The sequence below is a fragment of the Patiria miniata genome, unplaced genomic scaffold (genome assembly GCF_015706575.1).
Source record: "Patiria miniata isolate m_02_andy unplaced genomic scaffold, ASM1570657v1 HiC_scaffold_26, whole genome shotgun sequence".
NCBI lineage: Eukaryota > Metazoa > Echinodermata > Asteroidea > Valvatida > Asterinidae > Patiria > Patiria miniata.
This window is the reverse complement of record NW_024037065.1, coordinates 7099041-7121436: the sequence shown is the minus strand read 5'-3', so window position 1 is coordinate 7121436 and position 22396 is coordinate 7099041. Positions and strand designations below refer to the sequence as shown.

The following is a 22396-nucleotide window of genomic DNA, read 5'->3' as shown; positions in this document are numbered from 1 at the left end:
TTTTTGATCGATCCGCATATTTCACCTCATTTTTTTTATGAAAGCTAATGCGTTTCAGATCTGCTTTTTTAAATGGCACATCGTGAACCTGTGTAATGGCTTGTCAGTTTATTTCTGGTGTGGCTAATGGACTTGTCTCGACGGTGAAATCTAATGATTTTTTCCCCTTAATCGCTGGATGAAGAAGGCTTGTTTCTCAGGAACACCTGCACCTCAAGTCGGCGGTAAATGGAATAGATACACCCATATACCTGCTGGGGACAAAAGAGAACTTGGAATTGGGACACTACGAATTTGGAAAAGAGAACAAAACTCTTTTAGCTTTATATACCTTTGAAAATGAATTAACTCATATCAATTTAGCTATTTCTGTCTTTATGGAACTGATGGGGTCTACCCAATGTTCCCAAGTACCTATGTTCCCCAATACCGATGTTCCCCGAAATCCTTAGGATTAGGGTTAGGGCTAGGGTTAGGGTTAGGGTTAGGGTTAGGGTTAGGGCTAGGGTTAGGGTTATAGGGTAAGGATTTCGGGGAACATCGGTATTGGGGAACATAGGTATTGGGGAACATAGGTATGCACCCGGAACTGATACACCACCGTGGGTTTTTTCTCAAGAGCTACTCATGTCAGCTCATATGCAAAGTTTCGAATGTCGTAGATAAAAAAAACTATGTGTGCGTATTATGAATGTTCCAATGTTATTGGAATGTTCGAAACATGTTGAAAGACAAGATCTGTGCTCTGTTAACATTATATCCAATGTTGGAAATGGTAAGATGGAGATGATATGATAACATTTTCAGCTACGGATCCTGAACATACGATACTATTGAGGGGTGTCTCCACAAAATAAATGTTTTCGCACTACTGTTTCAGCGCGTGTAGACCCAATCAGATTAATGAGTCCATGCAATGAATTTTTCTTAGCAACATATTTTGTGCAACTGTCCACTCCTCTTAAACATGTCAAAACTATTTAATATACATTTTTGGTGGATTTGATGAAAAAGTAAACTTCTTTAGACATTTAAAATTATCCATGCTTTTCCGGACAACTGAGGGCGCTGTTGCTGTGATGTTATTTCAGGCAGTAGCGTATCAAGCTTTTGATGTGGGGGGGGGGGCAACCGCACATCCGCGCCGAAATATAGTACACATGTTGTTTTTTGGGTTTTTTGGCCTCCGTAAAATTAAAAAACATGGGGGGAGGCTTGTACCCATCTTCCAAATGGGGGCGCTCTTCAAAACTGACCATACTAGGAAATATATGCCGATTTTCACGGCGCATTTTTATGGTTTTTTGAGCTGGTTTGCATTTGGGGGGGGGGGGTTCACGTAGTAACTCTCTAACCATTTATGTGAATTCTTACTGGGCGAGGGGAAGGTGCCCCCCCCCCCGGATACGCCACTTATTTTAGGAAGACAATGCTCAGTTTATGTGGTATTTTTTACAAATTGTGAACCCAAAAATGTACTCACTGAAAACAGTTGTGAGAAAATTTTGCTCGATGGCTTACTGACATGTACCGTACTTACACAACAAATCACCTAAGAAAAGAAAATCTTCAACGGCAAAGTATCCAAAATTCTGGTGACTTTTGGCGTAGAAGTAGCTGTATCATTGAGGTTTCTGTCTAAAACGACATCATAATTTTGCTCATGAAGATGGAAATTTGCATGAGCATAACAACCAAAAAAAACCACCAAAATATCCTTGAAAATGGCAAAATGAAAATTGTAAAGAGGGTTAATGACACGAAGGTCCACTTTCAAAGATTGCATTAAAGAAGTTATATTACATGGGCCCTTTAAGGAATATTATCGCCATTTCCTTCGTAGTGTGCATGAACACAGTTTCCCGTTCATATCTTTCGCCACGCAGCGGTCCGTCATATTATGGTTCGAATTTCCCTCTACACTGAAACAAAAACAGTTGGTTTAAACACCGTTGGGGAATGTTATTCGAACGTTCGACACAGGTTGAAAGACAAGATGCCTGCTTTGTTAACATTATCCTCTGTTGAAAATTGTCAGATGGACATGTTATGATAACGGCTTCAGCTAAGGACCCTGAACACACACGATACTAGAGAGGGGTGTCGTCAATGTTTTCACACTGCACTGTATCAACGCGTTTAAGAGAAAAATGTGACTTTTTTGGTCTGCAGGGCCTTCATTTAATTAACAAAAACCTAACGTGTGATGTGCAGGCTAATCAAAGCATGTTTTTCCCCAGAAGGTAAACTCAGCCCGCGGAACAATCTCAGCACAACCACAGCCTACCGAAAAGCAAACAGAAGGATTGCAGACACTCGAACCTCTGCGGTTCCCTCAACCGATTGTCGAGATAAAACCGCCATCACGTCGCGTTCGGTCACCGTATCGGCGGATTACCGGAAAGGACTGAACTGCCTAATGCCCGGCTCTGCATGGAAACTCCAAACAAGCGTATAAACCGTTTCCCCATAGATCTCTGTATTCTCTCTGATAGCGGTCAATGACCGTGCGTCCGAAATATAATGTGGGACTGTCTCGTGTGGGTGCATAGCCTTTAGTCAAGTCCCACGCGCTTACCCGGACACGTCACGCACCCCGGATGCTGACACGTAAAAAGACTAGCACGAGCGGCGATGCCGCGAGGGCCTGTACCATCTTGTGGAGAACGCTTATGTTTTTCTTTACATTTGTCTACCGATTTGGTAGACATGCATAATGCATTACCCGTTTGAATTGACCAATGAAAATGCAGAATTACTAATAAATCAGCCGTCGTCTGGCGCCAGACAGCACGCGCGCCATGGCGCGGGTTTCTGTTGCTGGTAACCGCAAACCACCGTTAGATGATTGGTTTATATTGCTTGATTTATATAACGTGAATAAATGAATAAGTGATTAGTTCCACGAGATAGTAAAGGCCCTCGCGGCTTCGCCGCTCGTTCTAGTCTTTTTACGTGCCATCATCTGGGGTGCGTTACGTGTCCGGATGGTCCGGGTATAGGCGCGTGGGACTTGACTAAAGGCTAGTGGGTGCATACCTATGTTCCCCAATACCGATGTTCCCCGAAATCCTTACCCTATAACCCTAACCCCAACCCCAACCCCATCCCTAACCCTTACCCTTACCCTAACCCTAAAGGATTTCGGGGAACATCGGTATTGGGGAACATAGGTATTGGGGAACATCGGGTAAACCCCTCTCGCATGCACCGCTGCTACAAAATGTCCTTTCGAGGCCGCCGTACGTCAACGGGCGCGAATAGCCGCAGGGGTTTTGGGTGGAGAGCGGGAAATTGGGTTTCACCTGCTCTCATTTATGACAACATTATTGCCTTCTTGGCAGTTCGATTGGACGCAATTTCAGCCGCTTTGGTGCATTAACCCCTCATTCAGTTACAGTCGATGAAGTTTTTTTTTTATACCACGGTGAGTGTCATTTCCTTTCGCAAGAGCAGACTAGACTAGTTGCTTTATTGCAATTCTAGAATCGAGTTATAAAATCTCCCCTCCTTTTGGAAAATCTATAAAGGAGAGCCAGATTGGGGAATATCCTTGGAGAAAGAAGCGGGTTATTGCTGTCACTACAGAAGATCATCACCACTATAGCGCATCACCCAAAAGTGGTTCATTTAACGATTCAATTCAGTGTATTTTGGGAAGGGGTTTCATCAGACAAAAAAAAAGGCAAACAGGCTGTAAAGTGAAAATAGGCCTTCTGTAAAAACAGGATTGAAGCAAAGTGTCCGACCGAAATTGATATCGATAATTCCATCTACCAGTATAACAGTCTCTAACAGTCTCTAAAGATCTCGTTTTCAACACATTTATTTGGCATTTGCCAGCATCTAATGGCTGTGGTTTTTATTTTAGGGGGTGTGCGTGGGAAAATAGTTATATCATCAGCGTTTTCACGAAGGGACGAATTCGGCAAAAATCTATATTTTTTCGAAATTCTTTTTCCAGGCGAAATCGATTAAGTTAGGCCAAAAAAAAAAGTCTCCGGTTTCTGGTGTGGAGCTTGCCTAAAAAGTGGCGCGGCCACGCGGCTTTTTTTTTTACCTATTTGTTTGCTTCAAATGTCGGCTGATGACTGCAAATGGTGCCCGACTAAACTTAGTGCAAATTATGGGAGTCCAGAGAGGCCACATAAAGCTTAACCCAATCTTAAAACACGTTAAAATTGTGCAGCAGCAGGATTCCAGTCAAACCAGTGAGTTTGGTGGTTTTGAGACATCATCTTTCATTGAAAAAAAAAACGTTTTCATTTTGCCGACGCGCATGGCTACGGTGACGCGCGCGCATACCAGAAACCGGAGACTTTTTTGGGGGCCTTAACAGCAACGAACCTTTTGACGATTTTGTTGGGTCAAAATTAGTTTAAATCAATGAAATCATGACAATCAATGTAGGGGAAAATTCACCTGAATGGTATTTTCAGTTTCCACGAAGAGCTTCAAACTTTCATCACGTTGTTCTATGGGGCAAAAACAATTAACGCCCGTATATAGGCGTTTGAGTTTTCACGAAGAGACAAATTCAATTTGCACCGCATAACAACGCACGTGTGGCATTTTAATTTTTCAGGAAGAGACGAATTTAGCGTAATGCGTAAATGGGCCAATGTGCCCTGCAAAATAACACTAGTGTGGCATGTTTAGTTTTCACAAAGCGACGAATTTAGTGCGTAATGTGTATCGGCCAATTTGCCTTGCAATCACGAAGAGACAAATCTCTATGGAGATTAATTACTCCGCGATTAATCGTTCTATTATTCTGTAATCGGTACATTTTTGAAGTTTAAGATCTAAGCTTACTATCTGTATAAAAAAAATGTTGAATGTTGTTGTTGAATGTCAATTGGTGCATGGAGCGTTTTATAGCATGTGGAACACCCAATTTGTGTGCAGTACATACAGTGCTAACCCCAATGCGAAGAGTGACCTCGTGACCCAATTTTACACGGGTACGACTGCAATTAATTGGCAGCTCTAGTCAGGAGACCTGAAGCGCGTGTTGTTGCGAGGGCCTAAGGGACAAAGTGATTGCCCAAAAAAAGGCATTTGGTGAAGTTTGTTACTAACCAACGGAGAGACACGATCGTTTCTTGAGCTGCTTTCCGCAGTTAAAAAGGCACTATTATAATGAATACCATAACAGACTTTGTGCATGTATACCTTTCAATACTGAACTTAATAATCCCATATACCGCTGGACACCGAATATCAGTGGTTATCTGTGATAAAAAGGGACTTTGTGAATATCGTCTCGGGTAACAAGAAAAGGTATACCCTTTTGAAAAGCACTTGATTGAAAGAAAAAAATAAGCAGAAGGCGATGGTGTAGTGTTGCAGAAGCGAGGGGCAATTTCGCGGGTCGCGCGCAGCATCAAAGCGCGCGCGGTGAAGCCCCCATCTACCTTCTCGAAAACCACTGCTACATCAGACGACTTCAATCAGGCAGCACATGCCATGCGGGGTTAAGATACAGCAACGCTCTAAGCTATTTATGCTAGAAAACTGAGACGGTCACTATTTTATTATTACAAAAATGTATAGCTGCAATGGAGGGTAAAAGACATCGACAGGAGAGGACGTTGGCCCGTGTACGGGAGCGAGCAGCGACCGAACTTTACGCCGGGAGCACCGGGGGGCAACACCGCGCCACTCAGCGCCGGTGCGACCGACTCACAAAAACGCGCGATATCTCGTGTTTCGCGTCTTACGGGCAAAACACAATCCAAGCCCTCGAAAAACACGACACGCTTGCCTGTTTTTTCTTTACGGGTAGCCGTGTAAAGATACATTTAATTTGTTTCCGGGCCGTGAGCGTAATGACTAACAGCCATGAAACCTGTTCTTGTTTTAACTCCTTTTTCTTCTTCTTTGCTGCGGTAGCGGGAAAAAGAAGAAAGCGACTAGACGTGTTAACAAGTTCTAGTGTTACTTCTTCTAACATAACCGGTAACCACGTGTGGCACCTAACGAGACTTGTTGCTGTCGGCACATGATGCGCTCCTAACAGAAAAGGTAGAAAGTTCTACGCGGCTTCTTTCTTTAATTTCCACAAATTAATATGTAATTGAAAAAAAAAAACACAGTTGAAACATTTGTCACAAAGTACTGGTCATTTCGTGGATTAATTTTGCCCAAGGTGACTCCATTAAAAACACACACCGGAATTACAAAAACCTCTTAGGAATGACTTCCAAGAATGTTCACAGAAAAACACTCTTTGACAGAAAACATGTATCCTCGAGAGATGAAGACAAACTTGTCCTGTGCAAAAAAGGCCTTTCACACTGTCAACAATCTCCGTGATGACCGGGTCCAACACGGAATTTTAAGGAACCCCTTTAACACTAGCAAGATGGGCTTCTACATGGGTACGACGCTCTACATGGGTAGAAAATATTAAACCTTCAGCTAACCCGTGTAGGCCTACACACCGGTGTCAGTGTGAACGGTACCCATTTTGGATGTGACCTTGGTACGTGTAGAATTCTACACAGGTATGAAGAGGCCTTTAATTACCATGCGTAATGTTAGGATCATCCAAAAGTATAGCCTATACCTAATTGAGTATCACAAAGCTTACTTGGATAAAATATCGTACTGGTACTCAACACCCCGGGAAATGATTGCTTGCTGTCATTTATAGAGGAAATCAGAAATGTAGGTGATTTCCAAAGGCTGATCGATTGGAAATAAAGAGTGCTAGGCTATAGACGAAATCGTGTTTCGTGATCAGAAGGTTGTGCATGGTAGGTTCACTTTTTTTTCTCTAAAAGTATATTATCCACTGAGCTGAAACTTCAACAAGTGAGGTTTTGAACGTTCTTCTTTGGATCATGAGTGGTGTAATTATTGTTAACAAACACAATGCATGAAAATGAAACAATTTAAAGGCATACGGGAACCATTAAGTTTATGACCAGTGGCTTGCAGTAGCCAGGCTGACCACTAGGGACTTTGTGGTCAATTATCTGATCTGACTGATTGATAAAACAGCGGTTTACGGTGGGTTTAAGGTGTAGGGTTTGCATGTGTGTCCTTACTCAAGGCTAAATCCTCCGACTACTTTACAGACCAAAAAGCTCCACGAGACACCGTCTTTAACTGCTCTTCTTTGTTTTTACTAGTCTCCGAATTTAAGCAGGTATATTGACCCTCAAGTAAATTGAGCACACGCAAGAACTGGAGTTACAGGCTAAAGTATAGCGGTAAAGGAAAGAGCAAAACTTGTTTGCAATCTCTGGAATGGTGTAATAGATATTCACGATTGGCGGTAATAACAGCAAACTGTGGGTTAATTTAAAACCTTAATACAGCTAGACATCCAAAGCCATTACTTGCGTGGTGGAATCGAATACACAACATCCTGGAAAGGTTTACGTCGGCGGTAGGGCAGCTGCGTTTCACTCAAAAGAAGCAATGTCCGCGAGAAAATGGAGAGGATTTGAGATTGAGCGTTGAGAGATTCAGCTTTGTACGAATCCAGCATCAGCCTGCGGATGCTGGAAACATATGACGGGATGTACCGTATCTGTTGTCGTTTAGACAAATGGATGCGATCCAAAACCGCAATATCAAAATATCGGTGTAATTGTCCAGTACACGTAACCAATATCTTGTTAGTCACAACTACAAAGAATCGGGCATGACGGTGAACAGTATACATCAAACATCAATCTCCATTTCTTGAATCCATCAACAGGCTACCGTAACGACATCTGGCACTGATTTATCCTTGATAAAGTAGTTTCCTTTTGAAGAGTGTCTTATCCTATACACTGCAAAAACTGCAGTGTTAAATTTACACCATTGGTATCTATATAGGACCATCTGGTGTTAAATTTTACTGGTGTTGTCCTATATAGATACCGAATGGTGTTAAATTAACACTACAGTTTTTGCAGTGTAGAGTCACGTTTCAATGTGTCGCTGTCGCCTGAACGAAGTTTTGGGAGACACTAACCAGTCCTAAATGTATGACCGTAGGACCGTCGACCCGTACACCGCAGACCCGTATGGTAAAGTTTTGAAGAAGAAAAATGTATTAATTCTACATGCTTTCAGTTTCATGCATTTTAATGAAATGGATGCTGTGACCCTTGGGTGGAGAGACACAATTCTTCATCGGATTACTGAGGTCAAATGTCATGTAGGGGTCATTAGAGGTCATTGTTCAAATATGCTTCCAATGTTCCTTTGTCTACAGAATTTGATGGATTTTAATGTAACTTGGATGGAGTGATCTTTGGGTGGGGTTCATCATGTCTTCCAAAATTGGAAGTCAAAGGTCATCTAGGGGTCATTTGTGGTCGTTGTTTAAAAATGCACGAAATTTGACCTTTTTTATATATATTATGAAGGTTTATCATTTAAGTGCGCGATATGAAAACGATCGAACAAGGAGACCCAGGTACCAAAATAGGTGGTAAGTAAAATTCATTTTTACCCATTTCCAACTGATTTCCCATATATTCTGAGGCAATTCTGTCAGTGTTTTTAACAAACAGATTTTATAATTTAACCCTTTAAAACAGTTGTTTAAATTAAATACAAATTGTACAGGTTTGCTTTCTGAATTTAATGATTATTTCTTCTTATCCTTTTATCTTTGCCGTATCCCAATAATCTTTTGACTCGCCAGCCGGGCTACTTAAGAAATAGCTTGACTATAGCCCGCCGCTGTTTTGACTAGCATTTGGCTAGCGGGCTACCGCTAATTTCGAACCCTGATTTAGGTAGGGGCAACAAAATGATAGATATAATCCGTAGATATAGCTAGGTCATGTTACCTGTGACGTCATACCGACAGACAACCAAAACTGAATCATCTTTTGCATGTTATTTTTCCTACATTAAACACATTATGTTAACACTTTCAAACTACTTAGATGTACATGTACATGCATTGCAGTTTGCTGAAAGTTGGCATCACGTGACCACAATTTCACATCATATCATTATCAGGAATAACGATACGGAGGCGTCACGCAGTAAACGCGGACATTTTTCTTTCCAAGGGAAAAATATTTGACGGGAAAAAACAAAGGCAAACTTTTTGCTGGAGAAATTTAAAGAACAGCAACAACTTACATCTTGAAATCTTAAGAAAAGAAAAGGAAACTTATTTTGCGACTAAAGGTACTGTTCTTCCTCACTGCACTTTTGGTTTGCACCATGACTAATACGCTTATTTGATATTCCTTATCAGGAAGGCGTGCAGCGTTCGTCCACATCGTGAACCTTGAAGGAAAATCCATCTATCGACAAATTTTAATCAAATCTATTGCCCCCCCCCCTCCCAAAGTCAGGTCGTTATCTAATCGAAACACGTAAAAACCAATATATATGCAATTGAAAAATCGGTACTCTCAATTTTGTTGAACTGTCGGGCGAGGAATTAGCGTGGCAACATAATTTGCTCCGATTTTCCTTTGACGAATCGATGCATGTACAACATGCCGAGGAAAATCGGTCGGGGGAAATCTCTGAAATCGCCAAGGAGAGAAGACAAAAAGGGACCGCGGGTAATGCCATTTCGAGAGAAGCGTGCGATTGATTGAGCGACTTTCTGTGATCTAATGGAATGAGAAATCAAAGCTACTCGATCTTTAAGGACTTGGTTGGAGAGCCGCGATCTATATACAACCAAGGCCACGCGATACCACCAAACAAACACAGAATCAGTCCTCTTGATTATTGGTGCGAAGAAACATTGCTGCCAGTTAAACATCTCGGTACGGACAGGCATTTTGTGTCTGGCCGAGCAGAAAATCTCTTCATCTTCGATTTTTTGGTTTCCGTCTTCTGCTGTTGGAGGGGGAAACTTTTTTATAAGACATTCAAATTTCCGTAATTGGCACGGGGCCCGGGAGGCGAACGAGACAGAAAAAGCCTTGGGCGAATTGGGACGAAGCTAGCTTTTGCGGAGCATTAGCGTCTGGCAAAACCTATTAGGATTGCCTCTTGAGAGGGATGTTACGTGGAAAATCGATGCGCTGGGAGCGCGTGCACGCGGCTGAATCGACGAGACGGAAGCGAAAAGATAGCTCGGGAAGTTAGGTGGTACACTGTGAGGAGTAGTTGACAGAGTATGGTGCAGTAATGTGCTGTAAAAAAAAAGTTCAAAGACACATTGGATCTTTGCTCTTTATGCCTTACTTTCTTTTGAAAATTGCTCAAAATCTTATGAAGAGTGCATAAGGCCAAAAAAAAGTCTCCGGTTTCTGGTATGCGCGCGCGTCGCCGTAGCCATGCGCGTCGGCAAAATGAGAAAAAAAAAATTTCAATGAAAGATGATGTCTCAAAACCGCCAAACTCACTGGTTTGACTGGAATCCTGCTGCTGCACAATTTTAACGTGTTTTTAGATGGGGTTATGATCGAGAATAAGCTTTATGTGGCCTCTCTAAGTTTAGTCGGGCACCATTTGCAGTCATCAGCCGACATTTGAAGCAAAAAAACAGGTAAAAAAAAAAAGCCTCGTCGCCGCACCACTTTTTGAGCAAGCTCCATACCAGAAACCGGAGACTATTTTTTTTGGCCTAACAACTGAACTCACTGAAGTATTAGCTCAGTGGCTACTGTTTATTTTCATTATGCACATCTTACGGTTTATTCAATTCTTTTGTATCTCGTAAACGGATTCCATTGCTAACACACGTCAAAAAAAAAAAAGAACGGGCACACTTTTTTTTAATTACCGTAACTGATTGGTTTCTTCTAAACGATACCACTCAAGGCAGGAAGATTTCACAGGTTATTTAGTACCAGTCATATCTTCACTTTGGGCATGGTTTTTCTCGTTAAATCGGGAGGTGTGTTTCTGGGTAATAACCAATGGGCAATGTAGTGGCTTCAAAGTGGCCTGGTGATGAAAATAATGGACAAATAATGAAATGAAACAATAACAGGTTTCGGTATGAGGGTGCGGTAGCATTCTGAAACAAAAAACCTAGAGTGGCTTGCAATAAGAATATCATTATTGCAAACATTGATTACTAAATTTTAAAGGTACCATGACGTGAATTTACACTGGAATATGTTATGCGCAGATTTCCATTTCTCCTAAATGTACGAAAATTACGTGACATCCCTTTTTGATGGAAAAGTTTTTAAAAACGCACTTTTTATAGCATTATAAACGTTTTTTTCTGACAACTGAGGGCACTATCTTTGTGATGTCACATATGGCACAGTATTAATACACAAATGATATGAACCCCAAAGTGGCTCTTTGAAAATATTTGTCTCGAATGTTAAATAGCAGATACACCACACAAAATAGAACATGGCAAACAGAAGGTTGATCAGGGAAGAAATCAACAATGATGGCAACTTGCTTGGTCCTGAATTAAGCGGCTAGACTGACGCCTCTGCATACCTTGAGTGGCATCACGGCAGTGCTCATGAATATGCATATATACAAACATACGAACGGAAAAGGCCCCGAAAACCCCTAACACCGGTAAGATACAAATTTACTATGAATTAAATTATACAAAAGGGGGCCTTTCAAGGATTGCATTTTCAAAATTCTATTTCATAGCCCTTTAAAGTTGTTATCTTACTTTATTTAAATAGTCAATAGGCCAAGTCTTTCTGGACTGCGCATGCGTGTTTGACACGAAAGTCTGTTGGCCATTTTCGAGATACTTCGTCAAAACACTTTGTCTTTTTTTTCCCTTCTCTTTTTCATAATTATACCTGCAAAACCTAGACGTTGTTCCTCGTGATGGCATGATTATGAAATTTGACACAGAAAAGTATGACACTGCTATAGGTTATCCTAACATCGATGTTTACCGAATTGGATATCCCAAAGAAAAGTCAGTCGGGGACAAACACCCCGAGAAACTGAATCGCAGATCGATCACTCTATAGAATTTCGAAGGAACATTACCCCATATTCAAAGATGGCAAAGGTTGATACAAATGCAGAGATTCCTTTGGAATGAGATAAATCATTATTTACAATTCCATTGCGAGAGAAATAAAGGCTGATGATTTAAACATCATTGGTTGAAACCTTTAGTTGGTCAGAAGTGTGTTGGAAGGTTGATGCCCCCTGAATTTATTTTGTTGTAAATGGGAGGTATCACCCACATATAAAACTCATGGTCCGAAATTGTTGACATGGTGAGGGTCTGTGTGGGGATCTCTTTGTGAAACTCATAATGTTAATTTATTCATTATTCATCCCCAAATGGCCGACTTACTTCCAGTGGAGTCCCTCTTTTATTTATTTATTCAGGACAGCCCCATCAGTTTTCAAAGACCTGTTCTCCCTGGGGGCCCTTGATAGAAGATGAGGAATGAGGAAATTACAGTTTTGGTGGTGGGAGGAAATCCTCGAATGGTAAACCAGGGGAATCCCAAGGAACTTAGGAACTGAACGGTCACTGCACTTGTTGGCCCGGGCGAGAATCGAGCTTATACCGGAGTCTTATATAGCGCGCGTATCTACCAACAATTCGGTACGGTACTCAAGGCGCTGGCAATGATGTGTAGAGACTGGACTGGTGAATGAAGTACATGAGAAATATGAGACCCATTATGTAGCACCTTATAAGGGTTTACAAGGTGCTGCGGCGCATCTTGCAGCCACTGCCAGAAACACCGGGGCGAACCCCTTCTCTTACCGATAAGTGTTACTTGGTTCTTTGACGTGCATTACACAACACACGGGACCTACGGCTTTAACGTGCCATACGAAGGACGCCTTGCTCAAGAGCACAAGCACCATATGTTCCCACAGTCAGGATTCAAACCCATGCATGTACCACGGCACACGAGACGAACATCGTAACCATTAGACCACAGCATCCCATAGCTATATAGGGTCGTAGCCGTGGAAGATGAAGAAAGTACCGCTACGCCAACCTTATCTCCTTATAGCAGAACCAAATATGTGGAATGCTGACATAGGTTAGACCCCTTACCAAAATAATAGAAGATCCATGAGTCTTGTGGAATAGAAGACTGACATTCAATAATTATTAGTACCCCGCATTTCTCTTCCCCGATCGAGTTCAAACTATGTCGGGCAAGTGTGTGGTTTGGACCCCTTGCCGTACAGACGAATTTCCATTCAATCCCCCAGTGGCCTCGTCGGCCCGATCGGCTGACGCCGCCCCCACTGATGAACTGAAAACCGTCGAATCCGATCCCCTTCACCATTTGCAAAACGAAACTGTGTTGTTTCGTACCAAATGTCAGAGCCGCAGGTTCGAGAATTTTTTTCTTTTGTTGTAAAAAATTTTGGCCGTGACTGATGGCCCAAAGTAGGCTCTCGAATGTCCCCATCATCTTCAAATTTAATTGATGATTCTAGACACTAATTGAGAAGAAAAAAAATAGCGGACAACCCACTCAGTAATTTATGATAAGAAATGAAAACTCTAAATGTTGTTGACCGTTCTGAGAGTGATAGAAAAGTCGGACGCGCTGCGTGCTGTGACCACTAGGGACTGTCCTCGATTTAGGTCGATGACTCGCGTTGCTGGCAATCAATACACCAAGAGTACACCGTCTGAGTGCTTTAAAGCTGATGTGTCCAGACTTCTTGCCTTATTTTTCTTCACAACCTTCTTGCTTTCTTTCTTTTTGCTCGTGGAGCGATGTACAGTTTGATGGTTACGGTGTCAGAATCATGTACATTGGTACGTGGGTTCGAACTCTGCATGCCTGGGAACATGGTGATTGTGTTCTTGGGCAAGACACTTTACTACTACAAGTGCCTCTTTCCATCCAGGGGTTTGAATGAGCACCTCTGAGGAATACAGATGAGACTGCGCTGATTTCTAGCTTCTGCAGTATAGTGTCTTGGGCAAGACACTTTACTACAATTGCCTCTTTCCATCCAGAAGTATACATTGGTACCTGCGAGAGGTACATAGCGAAACTACGCTGATCTCTACCTTCTGCAGAAAACGATTGTGTTCTCGGGCAAGACACTTTACTACAATTGCATCTTTCCATCAAGGAGTTGAGGGATACATGTGAGGGGTATAGACGAGACTGCGATGATCTCTAGCTTCTGCAGAAGACATGGTCTATAGCCTGATGAACAGGGGTGATAAAAATATGTTGAGGTGCTTTGGGAATATTAAATCACTTTATACAAGCGTCACATTACTAAGGGAATATTAGACCTTGTGTGTAGCAGCCTTCTTAGAGAACAATGCGTTTTGTATTTGTTTTAGCTGGGATATGAATGAGTAAATCTCTTGTGCATTCTTTGTAAATGAAATATATTAAAATAATGCCCTCTAATAAGATGGCCGCTACGCGTAAGAGCCGATACAAATTTCAACGATGTTTTGTTCAAGAATTTGTATGTATAACTATCCATGTTCGGGGGCCATTAATGGAGGGAAAGTGTTATTGCCCCCCCCCCCCCCCCCACAAAAAAAATTAACATTAAAATCCCTCATTTCCGTACGTTTATTTCTTAGGCATACTTTTACCAACTTAAGGGGATAAATAATAGCCAAATTTGTTGACGCTTTCGTGATAAACTAAGCTGGTTAAGTACGTAGCCATTTTGTGAACAACTTCTTTAGTACTGTATCATTAAAAGTAGCACATGTTCATGCCTACTTGTACCAGCGGTACAAGGCAAGTAAAGTTCGGCAATTCGCCTAGTTGTGTTGTTTTGAAGCAAGGTCTGAATCTCGCTCTAAAGCCGCGGTTGTCGGGGTATATATTGCCGGCAGCAAGACCAGCCACTCGCACTCGTGGGTGACTGTGAGTTCGTGACTTCGTATCGTGTTTTGATCAGCTGATAAGTTGTGTGTACATGTAGCGGTAGCTGCATCGTGTAGGCCTACACGTGTGCAGATACGCAAGGGTTGCTGTCCTGTACGCGCACGGGAGACGTGTAAGGCTTGGAAAATGCTGCTTGTTAAATCACTAGTTTGCATGCCTATAGATCATGCTGTCGCCATTTCAGTCGTGTTCCCCGTATCCAATAACAGTACTGAATGATAATGTTTTTTGTGCAAAAAGGAACCAGACTATATTTCCTTCCGGCCTCGCTTTGGTTACGTTGATTTGAATGGGGGAAAAAAACATGGCCGCAACATGATAATGGTCTATTTCATCTGGCACACTATGGGCAATGTGTATTTCACATCAAAATTTTAAGATAAAATAACCTCACAAAATTAAAATGTTCAGGTGTATTAAACCTCACGAAATTGTGATTTAACAAGCAACTTTTCTCGAGCCGTATACGTATCCCACATCCTCACCATATCATCTTTAATAGTCGCTATTATTTGCGGGCGAACGGGCGCGAGCAGAAGACATTTTACTGCAACTCGTTAGTCTCTTTAAGCCACGTTTTCTTCCTGTAAGACAAACTTAAGTACAAACTATGTAAAAAATATGTGCTTTATCAACGTGAATATTTGTTTTTTCGAACTTAAAATCCTACAAACTATGAACAATTCATTTTCGAAAGCAGCCTTATTGTTCTGATTCAGGTGCCACCTTCATGACTGGCCGATTTAAAACACCTTCGCACGGAGGTGGGTATACAGCGGTTTAAAACCACATACGTGACGGGCTCTCGACCAATAGGAATAGGTAGCCTCTGGTATTTATAAAAATTATATAAGCATCTTAAGGTCCGTACCTTATTAATCAAATTTTCGAATTCCACTGCTGAATTTTTCGTTTTTTTCGTTATAAACTTGCAAAAATACTGAGACATTGCACCTAACAGTGGAATACAACACCGCTACACAAACGTCTTGAACGTCATGAAACAGTAATGGTGAACAAAATAACACAGCTGGATTTGGTTTCATTATTGGCTAAAACGTTCATTCGACCTGTAAAGTCAATGGGGAGTTTGCCACTTTAAAGTGCATAGGTGATTGAGATAAATCCTAAAAGATTGATTCCGTCTTCCATTTCGATCTGAAATTGGGGCTGTGTACAGGTCACGGTACCTTCAGATGTAAACGACGATATCCAAAAGCAAATAACTAAATTTAATACTTCGGGTTAAATTCCAACAATGCCGCCTCTATGACTCGACGGCGAAAGGCTGAGCCGAAGGAAAAACGGTCGTGGCGGTTGTGGGAATCTTGTACATCTGCAAGAGGTAGGATGCGAATCTATATAGTCCGGAAATTATAGTCTTGTGTCCATGGGCATGACATTCAGCAGCATTTTTTTTTGCTCATGCAGTCAATACAAAATCTGTGTTAATTTGGAGTAACGAAACATGCTGTCAGGTTATTAGATCCGCCAAGGAGGTTGTGTTTTCATCGGATTTGATTAGTTTGTTGGTTGGTTGGTTGGTTGCTTTTTCGGTCTGTTAACAGGACAACTCAAAAAGGAATGGACAGATTTACATGAAAATGTTTTTAGGGGTGGTCCTTAGTACAAGTTCAACTCGATGAGATTTTGGAAGTGATCTGGGTCTGGGTCTGGATCCAGGATTTTTTTTAAGGATTCTTCACCATTTTATGCGAGTATTTGTTTTGGGTGTACTGGCAATATGGCGGGGAATTGTTTAGTCTTGTCGGAGGTTTGCACTCTCCAGCTTATTTCTATTTTACCATGACTGCACTCGTGAGAAATGGGAGAAATTACGTATGATACCTGGACTAATAGGTCACTCTCTCTGTGACACACGAGACCCGGCCTACTGCCGGGTATCTGAAATTGAGCGTCGCCATTGTATAGTAGGCAAAACTCGTATAACGCCGCGCGCAATACATGTATAGGTAGTAGGCCTAGGAAAGCACTCGAAGCTTTGATCGAAGGCAAAAACTACTAGAAAAACGTGGAGCCAACATTCAGTGTTGGGCACGGTCAGCCCGATTATGACGACCGTTCATGGCATAGTAGTCCTTTACTATCTTGTTAACAACGCACGACGTGATTGTTAACGCCAAACGTTTCCTAAAGCTTGCCAACTGCAATGGTTGCCAATCACGGGAAACCGGATGGTCACGTGGTACCTTGACGTCATACGATTGGGCCATTATAACACACTTATGCAAATGAGTATTATGACTGTGCGGGGACAGTTTGCTGGACAGTTTGCGATGCACGAAATTCCCATGCGTATATCGCAAACTGTCCCAAGATGCATTGCGGCACACACCTTTACTGCATTCTTATAGACCTTTCTTTTGTTTGTAAACATTGGCGCCATTTTATATGGGCTGCCGCTAGCGAATAAATTGAAGCCGTAGTTAACAACAACTTTTTTCCAAAAAGTCCCCATAACAAAGTCAATACAAAGTGAAAAAGCATGTTGAGGAATTATGTTGTACCTTTGTTGACAATGTTGTATTTCCAACAATCAAATAATATTTTGGTTATCTGTAATAACTCTTCTTCATTTTTGCAGTGTTGGACCTTCCATGCAGTTTGGTTGGCAAAAATGCAGTTTGACAAACAAAGAGTAGAACGGTCTATAATCTCTCAGGAATCGGGCCTATGATCTGCGCTAGCTATACTAATATCATTCATGCTGATAATTAATTTGATACAGTACGTCAGAGAACATGTACTTCGGATGTAGCGTTCTTTGATCAGCAAAAGCCGGAACATTTATTGCCCGTGACTCGAGAGATGTCCAAGAGCTCTTTCTGGATAAATACCTTTGATGGACGTTCGTTTCCCCTGCGGAGAGCCTTCTATTAAAGCTACATTTATTGCTTATGCGGCGGAGAAATTAATTTTCCTTTTGTAGGGGAAGGGGAATGAGTTTGATTAACTCTGGACCACTTGTGGAGATATTAACTTCTGACGTTCTGGTTACAATGGCTGATTGATCTTTGCTTAAAAATGCCGCTGTCATGTCTACAAGCAGTGGTGTAACTATAGGGGCGCATTGGGCACGTAGATAATTGTTCCCGGTATGCCCCCCCCCCCCCCACACACACACACACACCCACACACCCACACATACTTGTTTCACATGACTAGTGTGGACTTTCCATTGCTTTCGTGTAGTTAAGAAAAACCAGTGAAAAAACTCATTTTTCTCAAACTGTGAAAACTCTTTCAACCCAATTTTTTTTCTATGATTCCCTTTAGTGTTTCTCTTCATTCTGCTACAGATAAACCTAACCCAAAAATGCCTCTAAACCTGTTTTCCAGAAATGGGGAAACACTGTGTGGACGTGGGCAAGTCCACACAACGTCGGTGCTACCTACATTATGTGGACGTCTTTTGTTCGGAAGTCCACACTGCGTATGTAAGACAAACACACATGTGTAAATGCCGGCAATCGTGGATGCCCCTTTGTCCCTAATCCTCTTTCCTTTGTTTGTACTTAACTTTTTAGCGACAGCTCTCATTGGTTTTGTACACGATTTGAGAGCTTGGACGTTCGGTCAATCGTGGACGTATAATTGTTTGCGCCCACACTCTTTTGTCCAACGTCTACGATTGCCGGTGTATGCACACGCACACACACACTCAGGATTTGGGGAAGGCAAAAATGAGCTTTTCGAAAAACGCGTCAAGTGCATCCTTCCAGAAAATGAGGCCCCGCTAAGTTAGTGTCACCCCCCCCCCCCCCCCCCCCCGCCCGCAGATTGGAGGCCCGGTAACGCCACTGGCTGTACGTGCGCATTTCGTGGTCATTTCGTATACATTTTAAGTACAGGTATGCTGACGTAGTGGTCAGTATGCATCCGATCAACCGCGGTTAGGGAGTCTACACCCACTTTGTGCCGCAAAAAATAAACAAATAAGAAAAAATCGTGCGGAAAAAACACAGCACATTAATGCCTGTTTACCCCCCCCCCCCCTCGATCCAACCTCCAATATATGGTGGAGCACCGTGTAAGGCCACAGTCGTAATTGGTAAGGCGTGACGTGTGACCTTTTTTAATTGGCAACACCTGTTGGGGGAGTGAGGTGTGTATACTAGAATTTGGTCTTACACCAACTGTTTTTGAAGTACCCCTATCTTAAACTGGCTTATCTTTCATCAATTTCCACAATTTCCCTTTAACCACTAATAATTCACCTAAGTGGTTCGACAAAAGCATGAATACGTATCTCAAAGTCATGCTATCAGTTTCATTGTGATCCGACACGATTCGGCCTTTGCCCCAAACAACTGTACGAGGCTTTCAGTTGATTTCAGTTAATGGATCGAATACTCTCATAGCCTTCGCAGAAGTCCATCCTAGGTAGTGCCAAAAGAAGGAAACCCGCTTTTGACAGGAATTTTAACCAACTTACTTAACTTGTTTGATTGTTTTATCCCTGCGCAGCGTTTACAAAAAACTATACAACAACTCGTCAACGGGGGCCCTTTGAGCAGCAGGTACTTTCCCGCACTACGCAAGACCCCATTTACATTACACAATGTAGTGAAGTATAGCTCTTCAACCATACGTGGAGAAAAAAAATATATTTTAAAAAATCGCCAGAGTGTTATTATGCTTATTGAATACCAGTCACCAAAATCACCGTTGTCCACGTGTAAGTCTTGTGTAGTGTTTTTTGTCTTCAAATCAAGCTCCGGAGCTCAGTCAAGCGGATGGAATAAAGCCGTCCGTGGACAAACAGGTTTGGCACATGAAGATTTTAAACTACATGTACCATATCTCAGAGACATATGCATTTGCAATCATTTTTTTTTGTCACTTAGGTTTAAAGATCAATATTGTAATACCATTAAATTGAATTTTTGAAATATGCTCAACAAGTAGGTGAAAATTGCTGTCAAAAGTGGGTTTCCTTCTTTTTGCACCGCCCTTCGCATCTTCATTATAAATACATGTACAAACATTTTACAAATGGAGCCATCCAAAGTTTTCAAAATTTTCACGGTCGTACAAAACGTACAACGGGGTCGAAAAGGTCTACAATGATGATGTTTCCAACGTAAAACAACAGGACAAACTAATATGTTGAGGAAAACAAATACTAAAAATTCGGCATACTAGTATTGTGAAGATGAGCAAGACATTCAGCTGTAACCGCTTCCCCTGCATAGGATGCACATTTTGTATCACAATACATTTCAAAGTACATGTACTTTGCACATCAACCACCCGTTCTTTCGTCTTCCATCTCAGAAATGCATCATTTCCCACCTCAAGGTTGGTGCAATAAAATCACTCTGCCCCCATACGTGACCACAGCTGGCGAAACTGGCCTCGCTCGCTCGAAAGGTCGAAGGGATTAAGAATAAATGTGGCACTAAATAAAAGCGGCCATGAAGTTAATGAGCAGCTCATCATTACCGCCATATTTGTTTTCAAAGCATAATGGGGCCTTTGCGCCGACAACACTCACAAGGCTCGAGAAATTTATTCTCATGCCTGATAATTTTGACAAAAATACCAACGGGTGAAAGGGCACCAATTGCTTTATCTCAGTCGGTGGAAAATTCCGGAAGTCAGGCCCTAAAACAACATCTTCCAGCTGAAGATTTTCACAAGGGTCCCATGAGAAACCGCCGTGTGAAACGATCTTAATAAGGAGGTGCAAGTTTAACTTCTTACCTGTCAACGGCTATGACGAGGAGCGTGTTGACGGAGACGTAGAGAGACACGTTCTTGATGGTGCCGACCAGGGGGCACATGACGCCGCCGAAGGCCCAGTTATCGGTCACGTAATAGTGCAGCGTGAAGGGCGCGCTGAGCAAGGCCGTCAGGGCGTCCGAGACGGCCAAGTTGGCGATCATCAAGTTGGTGACAGTCCGCAGCCTCTTGTGGAATAAGATGATGAACACCAGGAGGCTGTCTCCCAGCCCCGAGACCACGATGGTCAGAGCGAAGGTGACAGTCAGGAAGACCTTGAGTGCGGGGTGCACCTGGATTTTGTCCACGTCGTAGCAGTCCATGACGCCGTCGTACGGCCACGAGTAGTCCCAAGTGCCGTTCCAATAGCTCAGGTCCGAGGTCCAGTTGCCCACGTCGTCGTCTGCAGGACCCATGGTTCCTAACTGTCCACAGTATAGTTTCACTTGAAGACCACACAAACTACCACCTTTATAGGTGCTGTTTGTTTATAAAGGTTGATTCCTAACTATCCACAGTATAGTTTCGCCAGAAGATTCCACAAACCACCACCTTCGTAGGTGTTTTTATCGAGGTGTACGCAGCAGCTTAAACCTCACACGGTCGCATTGTTGTCTGTTGTGCTTCAAGGTTCGATAGCAGCAATATCAAACATCCTGTCTTTCTTCCTGTCAATACACACATAAAATAGTACTCGGGTATAAAATAACAAATGACAATGTGATGCGCGTCTCTAATGCAGCAGTAGCAATTTCTTATGGGTCTACATCAAAAATCAGTGTTTTAGATAAACTCACTTACTAAGACGAATTTCCACTTCGAAACTCCGTCAAAGACGCACCGATTAAAGAAGCAAACCAATTGAGGACTACTGTCACCGACTACCAATCCCGCGTGAGCCAAGTAATACACTGAAAGCGACAGGCCGTATGGTGAACAATCGCCTTGGTATCCGACTTACTCACAAGTCACCGCAGACGTTTCACCGCCTTGAAGTGACACGGGTCCCGCGCGCGCGAAAATGTGTGTGTTTTGACCGCGTGCTCTTCCCCGCAATAAAACCGCCCATAATATGATCACTGGACGGGATGATCGTCCAATCAGCGACGGGCACGCAAAGCGCCCTCTACCGTTTGCTCACAGCTGTCATCGAGGTCAAAATGTCGCCAGCATCCAGACAAACCTGTCAAACCATAGAGCTAGCCACACACACACTCACACATGAATCTCGTCGCACAGGTAATCAAATCTATATTGCAATTTAACAAGATCAATGTTTAACACTTGCGCAATTATTAATACACTGGAGCGGTTCGAGGAATGCGTGCAATAGACGCAAGCCAGCCGCGAATAATTTGCGCGCGAAAGATTACTCTCGAGAGACAGAAGAAGGAATGAAAGAGGAATCAATTAAAGCGTCGTTGGGGTTTTCTCCTTATTACGGATCAGTTGGATCCGTCTTGTCATCCACGTTTTGGCCTTGTCACGGGCAATCGGCGTTGCTGCCACGGACTAATGAGCCGGAATATTTTTGGAGGGCACGATCCGTTGGTGTCGTTACAATGACTGCGCACTCGATCGAGCAGCAAGAAGCGAATGTGAGGTCGTTCGTCTTTACGTTTACACCGGTTGCATTGATGATAGGAGTTGGGGGGGGGGTGAATGGAAAAAAAGGAAGACGTTGCATTGAAAAGTATTCAGGCGATAATATTAAAAGATTAAAGGAGCATAACGTCCTGGAATGCGCGCGATTCGGCTACAAAACGCGTTTAAAAAAATTATAATAATTGGAAAGAGCATTTTAAATGAGGAGAAACACAACCATCCTTTAAAAAAATTGGCGTTTTTGTGTAATTCTTGCGGGAGAACCATGC

General features: G+C 42.5%; 1 protein-coding gene across 1 annotated transcript in view; it reads right to left on the bottom strand.

The window, feature by feature from the left end:
• Nucleotides 1-20938, bottom strand: part of LOC119733922 (prokineticin receptor 2-like) — a 39083-nt gene extending 18145 nt beyond the window's left edge. The window contains exon 1 of the mRNA XM_038207285.1: nucleotides 20505-20938. Within this exon, the coding sequence (XP_038063213.1) occupies nucleotides 20505-20938 (434 nt within the window). The remainder of the gene's footprint in view (nucleotides 1-20504) is intronic.
• Between the last annotated feature and the right edge of the window lie 1458 nt (nucleotides 20939-22396).